General features: G+C 42.2%; 1 protein-coding gene across 4 annotated transcripts in view; it reads left to right on the top strand.

Annotated features, from left to right (window-relative positions):
* The window catches only part of LOC137628783 (L-asparaginase 1-like), a 303,952-nt gene that overhangs the window by 218,904 nt on the left and 67,083 nt on the right, over positions 1-17,965 (top strand). For all 4 annotated transcript variants that reach the window (XM_068359997.1, XM_068359999.1, XM_068359996.1 and 1 more), the window contains 7 exons: positions 1,604-1,721; positions 2,252-2,363; positions 2,724-2,849; positions 9,078-9,288; positions 9,770-9,975; positions 17,250-17,342; positions 17,599-17,712. In XM_068359997.1, the coding sequence (XP_068216098.1) occupies positions 1,604-1,721; positions 2,252-2,363; positions 2,724-2,849; positions 9,078-9,288; positions 9,770-9,975; positions 17,250-17,342; positions 17,599-17,712 (980 nt within the window). The remainder of the gene's footprint in view (positions 1-1,603; positions 1,722-2,251; positions 2,364-2,723; positions 2,850-9,077; positions 9,289-9,769; positions 9,976-17,249; positions 17,343-17,598; positions 17,713-17,965) is intronic.

Here is a 17,965-nt window from a genome sequence, read left to right as displayed (position 1 = left end):
ATATATTATATATATTATATATATAATGTATGTATGTAAATATATATATATATATATATATATATATATATATATATATGTGTGTGTATATATATGTATATATATGTATGTATATGTATATATATATGTATGTATATGTATATATATGTATATATATATATGCATATATTTATATGTATATGTATATATATATATATATATATATATATATATATATATATATTATATGTATGTATGTGTGTGTATGTTTATGCATATATATATATATATATATATATATATATATATATATATATATATATATACTGTATAATGTATAATATATATAATTTCTGTATGTGTATGATATACTCCACTGTTTTAAAGTTTATAGATGTGTTGTTTAACTAGCAACTCATGGCTATTGATTTCAATTGAACCTAAAAACTATTGAAAACTGAAAACATTTCTAATACAGATTCTTGCACACGTAACCGAAAACACACAATTGATTTCAAGCAAAATTAATTCTTTTATACTATTCACCTTTGTATTTTTTTTCTTTGCCCAAGTTTCCTTTAAAACTACAGCTATTCACAACTATATTTCTAATATGCTAAACATGGCTCTCATCTATATACTTTTCCTTTTGCCAGTATTTCTTACCTAAGTTTTATGGGCATTAAGCCATCATACATCTTCTAATAGACAATCTGTAGATTATTTGTAATACATCGGATTTAGAAAAAGGTTTTCGATTTTTCTAATCATTTTTTTTTCATTTAATAATTTCTTTTATGATTTATAAACAAGTTTTATTCATATGAATGATTATACTTATATACGCAACACTTACTAAGTTTCAAATTGAAGGAATAACTACGTCCATCACTGATTTTCACTGTCCACTGGAGATTATATTAAAACACGTCACCTTTCAAAACTTTTCTAACACTCAGACCAATAACTTATGATTGTTATTTTTCGTGAGACCAATAACACTGCTATTACTTTTTTCTCTTCTTTCTTCGCCACTTCTCTTTCTCGTTATATCCATAGAATGTCGGAAGAAAAGTGAGAGTTTTTATAAAAACAGTCTGAGCAAAACAAGGAAAAACATATTTTAAATCTTGAGTTCCTCTTCACAACTGCCAACCTTTCCGAAAAATATATGATATCAGTAATAACCGTATAATAACAATAGAAAGTTTTCTATTATTCAATTTATTAATTGATGTAAAAGTAGAGCAATGAACGTTATTTTTGAAAATTTAACGAAAATTTATAATGAGGGTTGAGAGCACTGCGTTATTTTCCTCAAACGTTAGATTTCTGTACATCGTATTTCCTGGTGACGTCACTCAGCATACGCGGCAATGTTGTTTTCGTTTATTATAATCTCAATGCGGATGTAGATATGACAATTGATAGAATTATATTGTAGGAAAATGTATGTATGTATGTATGTACGGTATGTATGTATAATATATGTATGTATGTATAATATATGTATTATATATGTATTTATGTATGTATGTATGTATTATCTTACAATCTAGTGCTACCTTTAACACCAATAACTTGTGCCTTTTCTTGCAAACTTCACATTTCCTTTCCGTTCCAGGTCTTGCTCCAATCCCCCGGGAACTAGAGACGAACATCCGACGGTATCCTCACATGCACGATGAAATATACGCCCAAAGACGCTTCAATTCGCACTCAAATCCTCCCTTGGTTTTGCCGTTAGTACCAGTTGTTTTTATAAGTTAATAATCATAATAATTTATTTAATGATTATTGTTTGTAAAGCTTTTCTGCAACTTTATAATCTAATGTATTTCATGATGATTGTTAGCAAAACTTAATTCTTCCTATTCCCGTTCAGTTAGATATCTAGATCCCGTTTTCTATACGTGGTCATAGTTCTCGATTTGCCGTTTTCTATGACCGTTATTTTACTCTATGGATAAGTAGGTTATTTTAGAATGTTTTGATAGTAAGATTCAATAAACAAAACAGGTACTGATTTATAGGAGGCTAAAAATTGAGTGGACATAAGAATCGAAAGGAGGCAGCGAAGACCTATTTATTAATGCCTATCTTGAAAGAATGTGGGTAGCAAACATGAACGGAATCCATAATAAAGGAAAAATATAATTTAAAAAAAAGTAGGTGTAGCCAGGACCCCTTTGGTGAACACCAACAGTTTAGCTTTAAATTAATGGTTAATAAAGCTTCCCTAACTTGCTGATAATCTTATTGTTATTTACAGCGATTGCAAGGAGAAAAGAAGAGTTATTTACTGGGTTTACGAGTATGATCCTCTCCTGGATTCCTCCAACATGACTATGGATGATTGGATTCGTGTTGCAAAGGATATCAAAGTGAGTAGTTTAGTTTCGGACATTTTATTTATATATTTTTTGATAAAGAATTAATTTTTAGTGTATTAGACACTTAACTGCATGTGGCACGTCTCAGTGTATACGACAACTTTGTGTTAACAGATAATTTCTTTTTATTGACTGAAGGCCATTTCCCTATGGGTCCCCTGTTTATGCCAATCTGGCCATTACCTACAATCCTAGTATATTATATTTCAGAGCAATCGGCAAAAGTAATCCTTTATCCTAGTAATATTTAACCCCACAATAGACTGATCTGACCTTCTGTCCTGTTTGGCAGTAGGTGAATAGATTCTTCTTCTTCTTCTTAGTATTATTATTATTATTTCTCACTTTCAGGGCGTCTATGAGATGTTCGATGGCTTTGTTGTTCTCCACGGCACAGATACTCTTGCCTACACAGCCTCTGCTCTTTCGTTCATGTTGGAAAACCTTGGGAAACCCGTCGTTATAACGGGGTCGCAGGTGAGTGATATTGTCTCATTTGGGTGAAATTATTTGGTCTCTCTCTCTCTCTCTCTCTCTCTCTCTCTCTCTCTCTCTCTCTCTCTCTCTCTCTCTCTCTCTCTCTCCATTCCGACAACCTCACTTTCAAGCCTTCTATCCATTCCAACAACGTTGCTTTCCAAGCCTTCTTTCCATTCCAACAACGTTGCTTTCCAAGCCTTCTTTCCATTCCAACAACGTTGCTTTCCAAGCCTTCTATCCATTCCAACAACGTTGCTTTCCAAGCCTTCTATCCATTCCAACAACGTTGCTTTCCAAGCCTTCTATTCATTCCAACAACGTTGCTTTCCAAGCCTTCTATTCATTCCAACAACGTTGCTTTCCAAGCCTTCTTTCCATTCCAACAACGTTGCTTTCCAAGCCTTCTATCCATTCCAACAACGTTGCTTTCCAAGCCTTCTATCCATTCCAACAACGTTGCTTTCCAAGCCTTCTATCCATTCCAACAACGTTGCTTTCCAAGCCTTCTATCCATTCCAACAACGTTGCTTTCCAAGCCTTCTATCCATTCCAACAACGTTGCTTTCCAAGCCTTCTATCCATTCCAACAACGTTGCTTTCCAAGCCTTCTTTCCATTCCAACAACGTTGCTTTCCAAGCCTTCTATCCATTCCAACAACGTTGCTTTCCAAGCCTTCTTTCCATTCCAACAACGTTGCTTTCCAAGCCTTCTATCCATTCCAACAACGTTGCTTTCCAAGCCTTCTATCCATTCCAACAACGTTGCTTTCCAAGCCTTCTATCCATTCCAGGTTGTTTTCCAAGCCTTCTATCCATTCCAACAACGTTGCTTTCCAAGCCTTCTATCCATTCCAACAACGTTGCTTTCCAAGCCTTCTATCCATTCCAACAACGTTGCTTTCCAAGCCTTCTTTCCATTCCAACAACGTTGCTTTCCAAGCCTTCTATCCATTCCAACAACGTTGCTTTCCAAGCCTTCTATCCATTCCAACAACGTTGCTTTCCAAGCCTTCTATCCATTCCAACAACGTTGCTTTCCAAGCCTTCTATCCATTCCAACAACGTTGCTTTCCAAGCCTTCTATCCATTCCAACAACGTTGCTTTCCAAGCCTTCTATCCATTCCAACAACGTTGCTTTCCAAGCCTTCTATCCATTCCAACAACGTTGCTTTCCAAGCCTTCTATCCATTCCAACAACGTTGCTTTCCAAGCCTTCTATCCATTCCAACAACGTTGCTTTCCAAGCCTTCTATCCATTCCAACAACGTTGCTTTCCAAGCCTTCTATCCATTCCAACAACGTTGCTTTCCAAGCCTGCCTTCTATCCATTCCAACAACGTTGCTTTCCAAGCCTTCTATCCATTCCAACAACGTTGCTTTCCAAGCCTGCCTTCTATCCATTCCAACAACGTTGCTTTCCAAGCCTTCTATCCATTCCAACAATGTTGCTTTCCAAGCCTTCTATCCATTCCAACAATGTTGCTTTCCAAGCCTTCTATCCATTCCAACAATGTTGCTTTCCAAGCCTGCCTTCTATCCATTCCAACAACGTTGCTTTCCAAGCCTTCTATCCATTCCAACAACGTTGCTTTCCAAGCCTGCCTTCTATCCATTCCAACAACGTTGCTTTCCAAGCCTTCTATCCATTCCAACAATGTTGCTTTCCAAGCCTGCCTTCTATCCATTCCAACAACGTTGCTTTCCAAGCCTGCCTTCTATCCATTCCAACAACGTTGCTTTCCAAGCCTTCTATCCATTCCAACAACGTTGCTTTCCAAGCCTTCTATCCATTCCAACAACGTTGCTTTCCAAGCCTTCTATCCATTCCAACAACGTTGCTTTCCAAGCCTTCTATCCATTCCAACAACGTTGCTTTCCAAGCCTGCCTTCTATCCATTCCAACAACGTTGCTTTCCAAGCCTTCTATCCATTCCAACAATGTTGCTTTCCAAGCCTGCCTTCTATCCATTCCAACAACGTTGCTTTCCAAGCCTGCCTTCTATCCATTCCAACAACGTTGCTTTCCAAGCCTTCTATCCATTCCAACAACGTTGCTTTCCAAGCCTTCTATCCATTCCAACAACGTTGCTTTCCAAGCCTTCTATCCATTCCAACAACGTTGCTTTCCAAGCCTGCCTTCTATCCATTCCAACAACGTTGCTTTCCAAGCCTTCTATCCATTCCAACAACGTTGCTTTCCAAGCCTTCTATCCATTCCAACAACGTTGCTTTCCAAGCCTTCTATCCATTCCAACAACGTTGCTTTCCAAGCCTGCCTTCTATCCATTCCAACAACGTTGCTTTCCAAGCCTTCTATCCATTCCAACAACGTTGCTTTCCAAGCCTTCTATCCATTCCAACAACGTTGCTTTCCAAGCCTTCTATCCATTCCAACAACGTTGCTTTCCAAGCCTGCCTTCTATCCATTCCAACAACGTTGCTTTCCAAGCCTTCTATCCATTCCAACAATGTTGCTTTCCAAGCCTGCCTTCTATCCATTCCAACAACGTTGCTTTCCAAGCCTGCCTTCTATCCATTCCAACAACGTTGCTTTCCAAGCCTTCTATCCATTCCAACAACGTTGCTTTCCAAGCCTTCTTTCCATTCCAACAACGTTGCTTTCCAAGCCTTCTTTCCATTCCAACAACGTTGCTTTCCAAGCCTTCTATCCATTCCAACAACGTTGCTTTCCAAGCCTTCTATCCATTCCAACAACGTTGCTTTCCAAGCCTTCTATCCATTCCAACAACGTTGCTTTCCAAGCCTGCCTTCTATCCATTCCAACAACGTTGCTTTCCAAGCCTTCAATTCATTCCAACAACGTTGCTTTCCAAGCCTTCTATCCATTCCAACAACGTTGCTTTCCAAGCCTTCTATTCATTCCAACAACGTTGCTTTCCAAGTCTTCTATCCATTCCAACAACGTTGCTTTCCAAGCCTTCTTTCCATTCCAACAACGTTGCTTTCCAAGCCTTCTATCCATTCCAACAACGTTGCTTTCCAAGCCTTCTATCCATTCCAACAACGTTGCTTTCCAAGCCTTCTATCCATTCCAACAACGTTGCTTTCCAAGCCTGCCTTCTATCCATTCCAACAACGTTGCTCTCCAAGCCTTCTATCCATTCCAACAACGTTGCTTTCCAAGCCTGCCTTCTATCCATTCCAACACGTTGCTTTCCAAGCCTTCTATTCATTCCAACAACGTTGCTTTCCAAGCCTTCTATCCATTCCAACAACGTTGCTTTCCAAGCCTTCTATTCATTCCAACAACGTTGCTTTCCAAGCCTTCTTTCCATTCCAACAACGTTGCTTTCCAAGCCTTCTTTCCATTCCAACAACGTTGCTTTCCAAGCCTTCTATCCATTCCAACAACGTTGCTTTCCAAGCCTTCTATCCATTCCAACAACGTTGCTTTCCAAGCCAGCCTTCTATCCATTCCAACAACGTTGCTTTCCAAGCCTTCTATCCATTCCAACAACGTTGCTTTCCAAGCCTTCTATCCATTCCAACAACGTTGCTTTCCAAGCCTGCCTTCTATCCATTCCAACAACGTTGCTTTCCAAGCCTTCAATTCATTCCAACAACGTTGCTTTCCAAGCCTTCTATCCATTCCAACAACGTTGCTTTCCAAGCCTTCTATTCATTCCAACAACGTTGCTTTCCAAGTCTTCTATCCATTCCAACAACGTTGCTTTCCAAGCCTTCTTTCCATTCCAACAACGTTGCTTTCCAAGCCTTCTATCCATTCCAACAACGTTGCTTTCCAAGCCTGCCTTCTATCCATTCCAACAACGTTGCTCTCCAAGCCTTCTATCCATTCCAACAACGTTGCTTTCCAAGCCTGCCTTCTATCCATTCCAACACGTTGCTTTCCAAGCCTTCTATTCATTCCAACAACGTTGCTTTCCAAGCCTTCTATCCATTCCAACAACGTTGCTTTCCAAGCCTTCTATTCATTCCAACAACGTTGCTTTCCAAGCCTTCTATCCATTCCAACAACGTTGCTTTCCAAGCCTTCTTTCCTTTCCAACAACGTTGCTTTCCAAGCCTTCTATCCATTCCAACAACGTTGCTTTCCAAGCCTTCTATCCATTCCAACAACGTTGCTTTCCAAGCCTGCCTTCTATCCATTCCAACAACGTTGCTTTCCAAGCCTTCTATCCATTCCAACAACGTTGCTTTCCAAGCCTTCTATCCATTCCAACAACGTTGCTTTCCAAGCCTGCCTTCTATCCATTCCAACAACGTTGCTTTCCAAGCCTTCAATTCATTCCAACAACGTTGCTTTCCAAGCCTTCTATCCATTCTAACAACGTTGCTTTCCAAGCCTTCTATTCATTCCAACAACGTTGCTTTCCAAGTCTTCTATCCATTCCAACAACGTTGCTTTCCAAGCCTTCTTTCCATTCCAACAACGTTGCTTTCCAAGCCTTCTTTCCATTCCAACAACGTTGCTTTCCAAGCCTTCTATCCATTCCAACAACGTTGCTTTCCAAGCCTTCTATCCATTCCAACAACGTTGCTTTCCAAGCCAGCCTTCTATCCATTCCAACAACGTTGCTTTCCAAGCCTGCCTTCTATCCATTCCAACAACGTTGCTCTCCAAGCCTTCTATCCATTCCAACAACGTTGCTCTCCAAGCCTGCCTTCTATCCATTCCAACACGTTGCTTTCCAAGCCTTCTATTCATTCCAACAACGTTGCTTTCCAAGCCTTCTATCCATTCCAACAACGTTGCTTTCCAAGCCTTCTATCCATTCCAACAACATTGCTTTCCAAGCCTTCTATTCATTCCAACAACGTTGCTTTCCAAGCCTTCTATCCATTCCAACAACGTTGCTTTCCAAGCCTTCTATCCATTCCAACAACGTTGCTTCCCAAGCCTTCTATCCATTCCAACAACGTTGCTTTCCAAGCCTTCTATCCATTCCAACAACGTTGCTTTCCAAGCCTTCTATCCATTCCAACAACGTTGCTTTCCAAGCCTGCCTTCTATCCATTTCAACAACGTTGCTTTCCAAGCCTTCTATTCATTCCAACAACGTTGCTTTCCAAGCCTTCTATTCATTCCAACAACGTTGCTTTCCAAACCTTCTTTCCATTCCAACAACGTTGCTTTCCAAGCTTTCTATTCATTCCAACAACGTTGCTTTCCAAGCCTTCTATTCATTCCAACAACGTTGCTTTCCAAGCCTTCTATTCATTCCAACAACGTTGCTTTCCAAGCCTTCTATCCATTCCAACAACGTTGCTTTCCAAGCCTTCCATCCATTCCAACAACGTTGCTTTCCAAGCCTTCCATCCATTCCAACAACGTTGCTTTCCAACCCTTCCATCCATTCCAACAACGTTGCTTTCCAACCCTTCCATCCATTCCGGCAACCTCGCTCGTTTTCCAAGCCTTCTATCCATTCCGGCAACCTCGCTCGTTTTCTAAGCCTTCTATCCATTCCAACAATCTCGCTTTCCAACCTCTTCCATTCCATATCCACAGCACTTCCTGCCTTTTTTTTTTTTTTTACAACCACCTCTCCCTCCTCTCACCTCCTAGCTATTATTATTATTGTTATTATTATTATTATTATTATTATTATTATTATTATTATTATTAGCCAAGCTACAACCCTTGGTGGTAAAGCAAGATGCTATAAGCCTAAAGGCTCCAACAGGGAAAAATAGCCCAGTGAGGAAAGGAAATAAGGAAATAAATAAATGATGAGAACAAATTAACAATAAATCATTCTACAAACAGTAACAACGTCAAAACAGCCTCTTATCCTATCCAACATCCTCGCCACACCTTAAGTACACATCCTTTGGCTTCTCGATGCTGAATAGTTGTCCATCACTTTCTAAGTCGATATCCTATCCAATAGCCTTGTCTCCCTATTCCACGCCCTCACCTCCTAACTACCTTTGAGGTGTCCATTCATGGTTTTCCCCCAGTTGCATCTTGGCACTGAATGATCTCACAGACCCTAACACCAGGCTATATGTTTCTAATTCAGGAATCCAAATCCCTGTTCAGTACAAAAGCCTTTCTCTCTTGCCCAAACCTGAAACCTCACTTTGTTAATCCACCCAACATTTGTCGGTACCAACACCTCGTTGTTCAGGCGCCACACCTAGCAGGGGATAGTACACCCTAATTAAGTGTGCTGAACAATAACAGGTTCAGGTGACTGCCATTACTTCTCATTTAACTTTCTCATTTTCTTCCGCAGATTCCTCTCTTTGAGACTCGCTCAGACGGGAGGGACAACTTCATCGGGTCTGTCATTATGGCTGGAAGTTACACGATACCAGAAGTGACAGTTTTCTTCAACAGCAAGCTGTACCGTGGCAACAGGACCACTAAAGTCTCCACGGGCAGACTGCAGGCTTTCGACTCTCCCAACATGCCTCCTATCGCTGTTGCTGGTATATCCATTCAAGGTACAGTACTACATTCTTTGAAGAGGGCACCCTGTGAACCTGTTGAGGCTTGCCTCAGGTAGGAACCTCTCCCACAGAATGGTTTCCTTGCTTGCCCTAGCCTCTGCCTAGCAGATTAGTGAGCTGCATAGTCTCTCCTGTAAAATCTTTCATACTAACAGATGGAGGCATGTTTGATATTGAAAGTAGAACTATACTGTACAGTGCAGTAGTAGTAATAGTTTAATAAGAAATGGTTTATTGTAATTTTTTTAAGATAAGTTTATTTATTTCTCATTAGATATTAAGTATTCTTGCACCAATAATTCCCGTTTGATAGAAAAATTTAGTTTTTTGATGCTTTAATTTCTTTGTCGAATATCTAAGACTTTCCATAGTTTTCACCTATCTTCTTTAATCATAGAAGCTTTGTACATAAGACTTCGTTTCAGATGAATTATTCTTATTGTTATATTATAAGAATATTTTCTTTACCTTTCAGTCGACTATCGCTCGGTGTTCCGGCCAACAAGACTAGAAAAATTCAAGGTCTTTGATCGTCTGAACAGACATGTGGGTCTGCTCCGCATCTTCCCATCCATATCGGCCGAGACTGTGAGATCTTTCCTGCAGCCTCCGATGGCCGGAGCTATCATCCAGACATACGGAGCGGGGAATATGCCATCTAACAGGACAGACATTATGGATGTAAGTAGGTGACGACAGACAAAAAAGTCTTTTACATATACACTGGGACTTCCTTTCAAGTTGGACAGCTAAATGGTTAGAGACCATAAAGGGTGATGGAAGAGTTATAGATATAATTGTAATGGATACGCAATTTCTCTATTTAATATTTTACGTGCTTTCCACTGATGGTGTGTGAAACTAGGAATGGGAAATTTTATAGGAAATCTCAAAAAAAACCCTTGCAGCTGTTGGTTAAAAGATAGCTGCTAGGAACCGTATGTATTGTGTATAAGCTCTTAAGTTAGGCACACTGTCAGCAGTATCCTTTGCTGAAAGGCATAAGGGAAATGGATTCATGTACGACGGGCTGCCAACGCAAGAGCCCATGTTCAGCAAAAGGCTGGACAATCTATAAGCAAGCAAGCAAGGACTCATGTAGCATATCAAGAAGTGAAGGGGAACTCTAGAGCATAATTTTCTATATTGGAAGAGAAATGTTTATAGAAATGATAGATATAAGGTCATAGTTTGTATGAAAGTATTATCTAAACTTATCCTGCATAGTTATACAAACAAGAAACCATGATAGCTTATAATTTTTCAATATTAATCTTACCCGATAATCATGTAGCTGTCAACTCTGTTGCCGACAGAAATCTACGGTCGGGATACGCCAGCGATCGCTATACAGGTGGGGGTGAACACCACAACGCCATCTGTGGTCAGGTACTCCAGTACTTCTTGTCAACACCACCTCAATTTTTCCTCTGTCGTGCCTCCGGCTAGACCTACATGGATACGCTGTTGATTCTGGAGTTATTGCTCACGATTTGGTGATGTATTTGCTCTAGAGTTTAGCCTTCGCTATTCAGGAAGCTATATCATTAGCTTAGCAAGTTTTTGGAATTAATTTGATTTAATTTTTGATTTAATTTTGGTTCGAAGAGAGTATGAACTCTCTTTCACTTTTAAATGGCCGACCCTTCCCTTAGACGGAAGTGTTGGTGTCGAAGAGAGTATAGACTCTCTTAATTTTGCTTAACAAAGTTATAGATTTATTTTATATCTCTCCGCCTTTTATAGGCCTCTTTGATTAACTTCCTTTTATTATAAACTTATTAAAATTAATTTTTATATTTGTTTATATTCGACCTTTCCTAATAGTAGGCGGTCTTTTCTTGGAACCGAAGTTAATTAACATTGAGCCCGTCATTTCGTTTTTACCTGTTAACATATTATGCTATTTTAATGTTTTTGAAAGAATTTCTTTGATAGTCTTGTACTGTTTTCAAAGTTGAACTAACGTTTTGTTTTGTCTCTGCAGTTGTTGACGTTCAGAACGTTCAACTTGCGCTCTATCGTTACGATAGAGAGAGAGTCTATCACGGTGTCACGTTGCAGTAAGAGTAAACCGATTCTAGCGTTTTGTTCATTCTTTCTTAGCTTAAATGGTTTTAATTCTAATAAAGGAACTTTTTATTTGGGAAATCTTTCAGTTTTTTTCCTTTAACAATAATATGTTTTAACGATATATATAATTGGGCTCTTCTCTCAGGTGCTAAGTCAAGAGAGAGAGAGAGAGAGAGAGAGAGATAGAGACGGAGGGAGAGAGAGGAGGATAAACGTTTCGTTCAAGCGGGTAACGTTGTTATCGTTTTTGCTCTTCTCCCTAGTCTCTTTAGGGGAAGAAGGTAAACGTTTCTAGAGTTTTATTCTTGTTCTCAGGCTTTATGCGGTGAGAGATTTTAAACGTAGTTTATTTGATCTAGTGTTTAGTCTCTTTTCTAGCCACTGAATTATTTATCTTTCATTATGTTTTTCTGTTACATTGTAATACTGTTTTCGCAATTACTAACTTTTAATGAAGGAGAGAATTGCGTGTTTCAGGTACAAACCACTTAAAGTTTCGAGTTCAGTGAAATAAGTGCAAACAGAAAATCAAAAGTGATAAAGTGATAAGCGCAAAGTGTTACAGTGTTGCGTTCGAGGGTTCGTCTGTTCGTGCCAGTTGTTCGCCTAGTCTGGGACCTCTTACAAGCTCCCAAGCCCAGGGGAGAAGTAATGTCGAAGGACTTATGGGTTCAGCAGGCCTTGATCGACGAACAGACGTTTCCCTCCGTGGTTTCGGGTGTTACCAACTCACGTAGCCGACGTGATCACCCCACCCACACAAAGACGAGAGAGCCCTTTTATTCCTCGTCTGCGGAAGAGGTTTCTCGCAGAAACCATGGACCAAATCTTGCAGCTTTTAAGTGCAAGTCGGTCCCTTCCGCGCAAGTCCAACTCCTAGGTGGTCCATTAGCACTGGGTCAGTTCGGACTTGCTGCAGTACGACAACTGCACACCTCCCAGAGAGGCAAGGTGGTATCGCAACAGACAGTAACTCCGTCTGTTGCCGCACCAGCTGTTTTAGACCCTCAGTTTCAACGGACAGTAGCTCCGTTTGTTGTTGTCTTTCTTAAACTCTAGTGGTCTATGCTGCTGACAATGCAGTCTCAGCTTGCGGTGTTGATGCAGGAGTTTCAGGCAGAGAAGGTTAGCACACCTCCTCCTGCGAGCGCTCATGAGGCAGCCGCCTCAACTCCACCTCTGCGCAGTCCACCCTGCCAGACGTATGATGTTGAGGTTCCTCAACCTACCTCCACGCGTGAGCTGCCGCATTGGGAGTTGCCAGATACCAGCGCTGTGCAGCAACCTCCACTTTCCTTGAGGCAGGAGCCTCTTGCTATGCGGCAACCTCCTCAACACTTGAGGCAGGAGCCTTATGCTTTGCAGCAATCTCCTCTACCCTTGAGGCAGGAGCTTCATGTGTTGCGACAACCTCCTCCATCCTCGAGGCAGCAACCTCTTGCGTTGCGGCAACCTCCACCATCCTTGAGGCAGCAACCTCAACTCTTGCGGCAGCCACCTCCACTCTTGCGGCAGCCACCTCCACTCTTGAGGCAAGAACCTCAACTCTTGAGGCAAGAGCCTCAACTCTTGAGGAACCTCATGCTATGAGGCAGCCGCCTCAACGCATGCAGCAACCGCATTCTTCACAGCATGAGCCTCTCTCTGCGCAGCTACCTCCTCAACCCTTGAGGCAGACGCAACTCTTGAGGCAGGAACCTCACAGGAGCCTCATGCTATGCGGCATCCTCCTCAAACCATGAGGCAGGAGCCTCATGCTATGCGGCATCCTCCTCAACCCATGAGGCAGGAGCCTCATGCTATGCGACATCCTCCTCTACCCATGAGGCAGGAGCCTCATGCTATGCGGCATCCTCCTCAACCCATGAGGCAGGAGTCTCATGCTATGAGGAGCCTCATGCTATGCGGCATCCTCCTCAAACCATGAGGCAGGAGCCTCATGCTATGCGGCAACCGCCTCAACCCATGAGGCAGGAGCCTCATACTATGCGGCATCCTCCTCAACGCATGCGGCATAAGCCTCATCCCTTGCAGCTTGAGCCTCATCCCATGCAGCATGAGTCTCATACCATGCAGCATGAGCCTCATCCCATGCAGCATGAGCCTCATCCCATGCAGCATAAGCCGCACGCCATGCAACATGCTCTGCTTACCTTACAGCATGTTCTACATACAGCATGCTCTGCATACAGCATGCTCTGCATACCTTACCGCATGCTTCTCAGTCACACATCTTTGGTTGTTGCCAACTCACTAGACTGTCAAGCAGTTTCATAACGTTGCCTTCTAGTCTGCTGCTTTTGCACCAGTGAAACCCTCACTGAGAGAACTTAGCTTTTCTCGGATATGGTTCCTGTAGATGAGAAAGTGCTATTCTCCCTCCTTCTGATTTTCCCTTGAGGACTCTGTCATTTGGAGAGGAGCCTTTAGCTGCTTAGCCTCCTATGGACTTTTATTTAAGCATAGCATGCTTCCAGGGAGGGTAATGGTTCCACTTCAGTCGCTAACCCCGTCTGTTACCACACCTGCTCCCATAGACCTTGAGCTGTGTTGCAAGACATGCAGTCCAAGCTTAGTCCTTGTTAGAGGATTTTTTGTTTACGGAGTCAGTGTGTCACTGGGAAGACGTTCAACAACCAGCAGAAGTGACTTGTTGTGACGCAGTGCGGCAACCTCAGCAACCCGATAAGGAGTTGTCTGTACGACCCAGACAGTCTAGACAGCTTCGGGTTGTCACTGTACTTCCTCGCTTCCCCATGGTTGACAGTTCACAGACTGTACAGCAGTACCATGATCTTGTGTCCGGCTCCGTCAGACGACTAGCTTTTAAGAGCTCCCACAAGTCGTCGCTGTCTGGAGATTCTCAGATGGACTATGGATCTGACCAAGGAACTGGGCCTCCTGGTCAATTTTGAGGAGTCCCAGCTCGTCCCATCCCAGACCATTGTCTACCTGGGTATGGATCTTCAGAGTCGAGCTTTTCGGGCTTTTCCGTCGGCCCCAAAGATATACTAAGCCCTAGATTGCATCCAGAGCATGCTGAGAAGGAACCGATGCTCAGTCAGGTAGTGGATGAGTCTAACAGGGACACTTTCATCGCTGGCCCTGTTCATCGAGTTAGGGAGACCCCACCTCCCCCCCTTCAGTATCATCTAGCGGCTCACTGGATAAAGGACATGACGCTAGAGACGATCTCAGTTCCTGTTTCCGAAGAGAGGAGGTCTACTCTCACGTGGTGCAAGAACAGCTTTCTTCTCAAGGAAGTCTACCTTTGGCTGTTCAGAAACCCGACCGCCGTCTCTTCTTTGACGCATCAGACACGGGCTGGGGTGCGACTTTGGACGGACAGGAATGCTCGGGAACATGGAATCAGGAGCTAAGGACACTTCACATCTATTGCAAGGAGCTGTTGGCGGTTCATCTGGCCTTGATAAACTTTAAGTCCCTCCAGCTTAACAAGGTGGTGGAGGTGGACTCTGACAACACCACAGCCTTGGCTTACATCTCCAAGCAGGGAGGGACTCATTCGTGGAAGTTGTTCTAGATCGCAAGGGACCTCCTCATCTGGTTAAAAGATCGAAAGCTCACGCTGGTAACGAGGTTCATTCAGGGCGATATGAATGTCATGGCAGATCGCCTTAGCCGGAAGGGTCAGGTCATCCCCACAGAGTGGACCCTTCACAAGAATGTTTGCAGCAGACTTTGGGCCCTGTGGGGTCAGCCAACCATAGATCTGTTCGCTACCTCGATAACCTAGAGGCTCCCGTTGTATTGTTCTCCGATTCCAGACCCAGCAGCAGTTCACATGGATGCTTTTCTGCTGGATTGGTCCCATCTCGACCTGTATGCATTCCCGCCGTTCAAGATTGTCAACAGGGTACTTCAGAAGTTCGCCTCTCGCAAAGGGACACGGCTGACGTTGGTTGGCTCCGCTCTGGCCCGCGAGAGAATGGTTCATAGAGGTACTGCAATGGCTGGTCGACATTCCCAGGACTCTTCCTCTAGGAATGGACCTTCTACGTCTACCTCACGTAAAGAAGGTACATCCAAACCTCCACGCTCTTCGTCTGACTGCCTTCAGACTTTCGAAAGACTCTCAAGAGCTAGGGGCTTTTCGAAGGAGGCAGCCAGAGCGATTGCCAGAGCAAGGAGGACATCCACTCTCAGAGTCTATCAGTCTAAAGGGGAAGTCTTCCGAAGCTGGTACAAGGCCAATGCAGTTTCCTCATCCAGTACCACTGTAACCCAGATTGCTGACTTCCTGTTACATCTAAGGAACGTAAGATCCCTTTCAGCTCCTACGATTAAGGGTTACAGAAGTATGTTGGCAGCGGTTTTCCGCCACAGAGGCTTGGATCTTTCCACCAACAAAGATCTACAGGACCTCCTTAGGTCTTTTAAGACCTCAAAGGAACGTCGGTTGTCCACTCCAGGCTGGAATCTAGACGTGGTCCTAAGGTTCCTTATGTCATCAAGATTTGAACCTCTCCAATCAGCCTCTTTTAAGGACCTCACATTAAAAACTCTTTTCCTCGTGTGCTTGACAACAGCTAAAAGAGTAAGTGAGATCCACGCCTTCAGCAGGAACATAGTTTTCACATCTGAAACGGCTACATGTTCCTTGCAGCTCGGTTTTTTGCTAAAACGAGCTTCCTTCACGTCCTTGGCCTAAGTCGTTCGAGATCCCAAGCCTGTCCAACTTGGTGGGGGACGAACTGGAGAGAGTACTTTGCCCAGTTAGAGCTCTTAGGTACTATCTAAAAAGGTCATAACCTTTACGAGGACAATCAGAAGCCTTATGGTGTGCTATCAAGAAGCCTTCTCTTCCAAGGTCTAAGAACTCAGTTTCTTACCTATTCAGGCTCCTGATTAGGGAAGCACATTCTCATCTGAAGGAAGAAGACCTTGCTTTGCTGAAGGTAAGGACACATGAAGTGAGAGCTGTGGCTACTTCAGTGGCCCTCAAACAGAACCGTTCTCTGCAGAGTGTTATGGATGCAACCTATTGGAGAAGCAAGTCAGTGTTCGCATCATTCTATCTCAAAGATGTCCAGTCTCTTTACGAGAACTGCTACACCCTGGGACCATTCGTAGCAACGAATGTAGTAGTAGGCGGGGGCTCAGCCACTACATTCCCATAATCCCATAACCTTTTTAACCTTTCTCTTGAATACTTTTTATGGGTTGTACGGTCGGCTAAGAAGCCTTCCACATCCTTGTTGATTTGGCGGGTGGTCAATTCTTTCTTGAGAAGCGCCGAGGTTAAAGGTTGTGATGAGGTCCTTTAGTATGGGTTGCAGCCCTTTATACTTCAGCACCTAAGAGTCGTTCAGCATCCTAAGAGGACCGCTACGCTCAGTAAGAAAGACGTACTTAATAAAGGCAGAGTAATGGTTCAAGTCGTCTTCCTTACCAGGTACTTATTTATTTTATGTTATTTTTGAATAACTAATAAAATAAAATACGGGATACTTAGCTTCTTTGTTAACATGTATGCTGGTCTCCACCCACCACCCTGGGTGTGAATCAGCTACATGATTATCGGGTAAGATTAATATTGAAAAATGTTATTTTCATTAGTAAAATAAATTTTTGAATATACTTACCCGATAATCATGATTTAATTGACCCACCCTTCCTCCCCATAGAGAACCAGTGGACCGAGGAAAAAATTGAGGTGGTGTTGACAAGAAGTACTGGAGTACCTGACCACAGATGGCGCTGTGGTGTTCACCCCCACCTGTATAGCGATCGCTGGCGTATCCCGACCGTAGATTTCTGTCGGCAACAGAGTTGACAGCTACATGATTATCGGGTAAGTATATTCAAAAATTTATTTTACTAATGAAAATAACATATTTATGCAATTCTTATTCCAACAGGTTCTGCAAGAGGCCACAGAGAGAGGGGTAATTTTGGTCAACATCACTCAGTGTATGCACGGGGCTGTCGACAGTATTTATGAAACGGGAGAGGTGGGTGAAGTTATCAACCAGATATGACCTAAAATTGTTATAGTTTTTAAGTTTAACAATTATATCCGTGTTACATCATGACCCTTGTCTTAAGGTGGACCTCAAGTTTGGCTAGATGTACACTTGCAGGTTTTTTTTTCTATACCATCTTTTATGAACACTTGGGATACTTGCAAATCATGAGGTTATTACAAAAACTACTTGCTTAGTGTAAGTGACTTATGTTACATTTATTTTATTTATTATATTACCAAAGGCTCTTGTGGACGCTGGAGTGACTGCTGGTCTGGACATGACTCCTGAGGCAGCGTTGACGAAGTTATCTTACGTATTGGCTAAGAGGGACTTGGATTACGAGACTAAGAAGAAGGTGGGTAGCTACATTAAAAAAATAGGAGCTATGAACAGCATTGAATTTTGTCTCTGGAGCTATTTCTTTGGATAATAAAACCAGCAGTTATTTATAATTTTTTGGGACAGTAAAATCCAGTACTGTATTTCCATAGTGTAGTGTTATAGAGTAAGACTTCTATATTTCAAAGAATCAGTTGAAATATGAAAAGAATGTAAGTTAGAGTTGTTCCTACACTTGATACAAACCCTCATTCTTTACTATAGGAGAT

This window comes from Palaemon carinicauda, chromosome 36 (assembly GCF_036898095.1).
Source record: "Palaemon carinicauda isolate YSFRI2023 chromosome 36, ASM3689809v2, whole genome shotgun sequence".
Classification (NCBI taxonomy): domain Eukaryota; kingdom Metazoa; phylum Arthropoda; class Malacostraca; order Decapoda; family Palaemonidae; genus Palaemon; species Palaemon carinicauda.
Note: the sequence above shows the minus strand (reverse complement) of the source record. Positions and strands in the feature narration are given on the sequence as shown.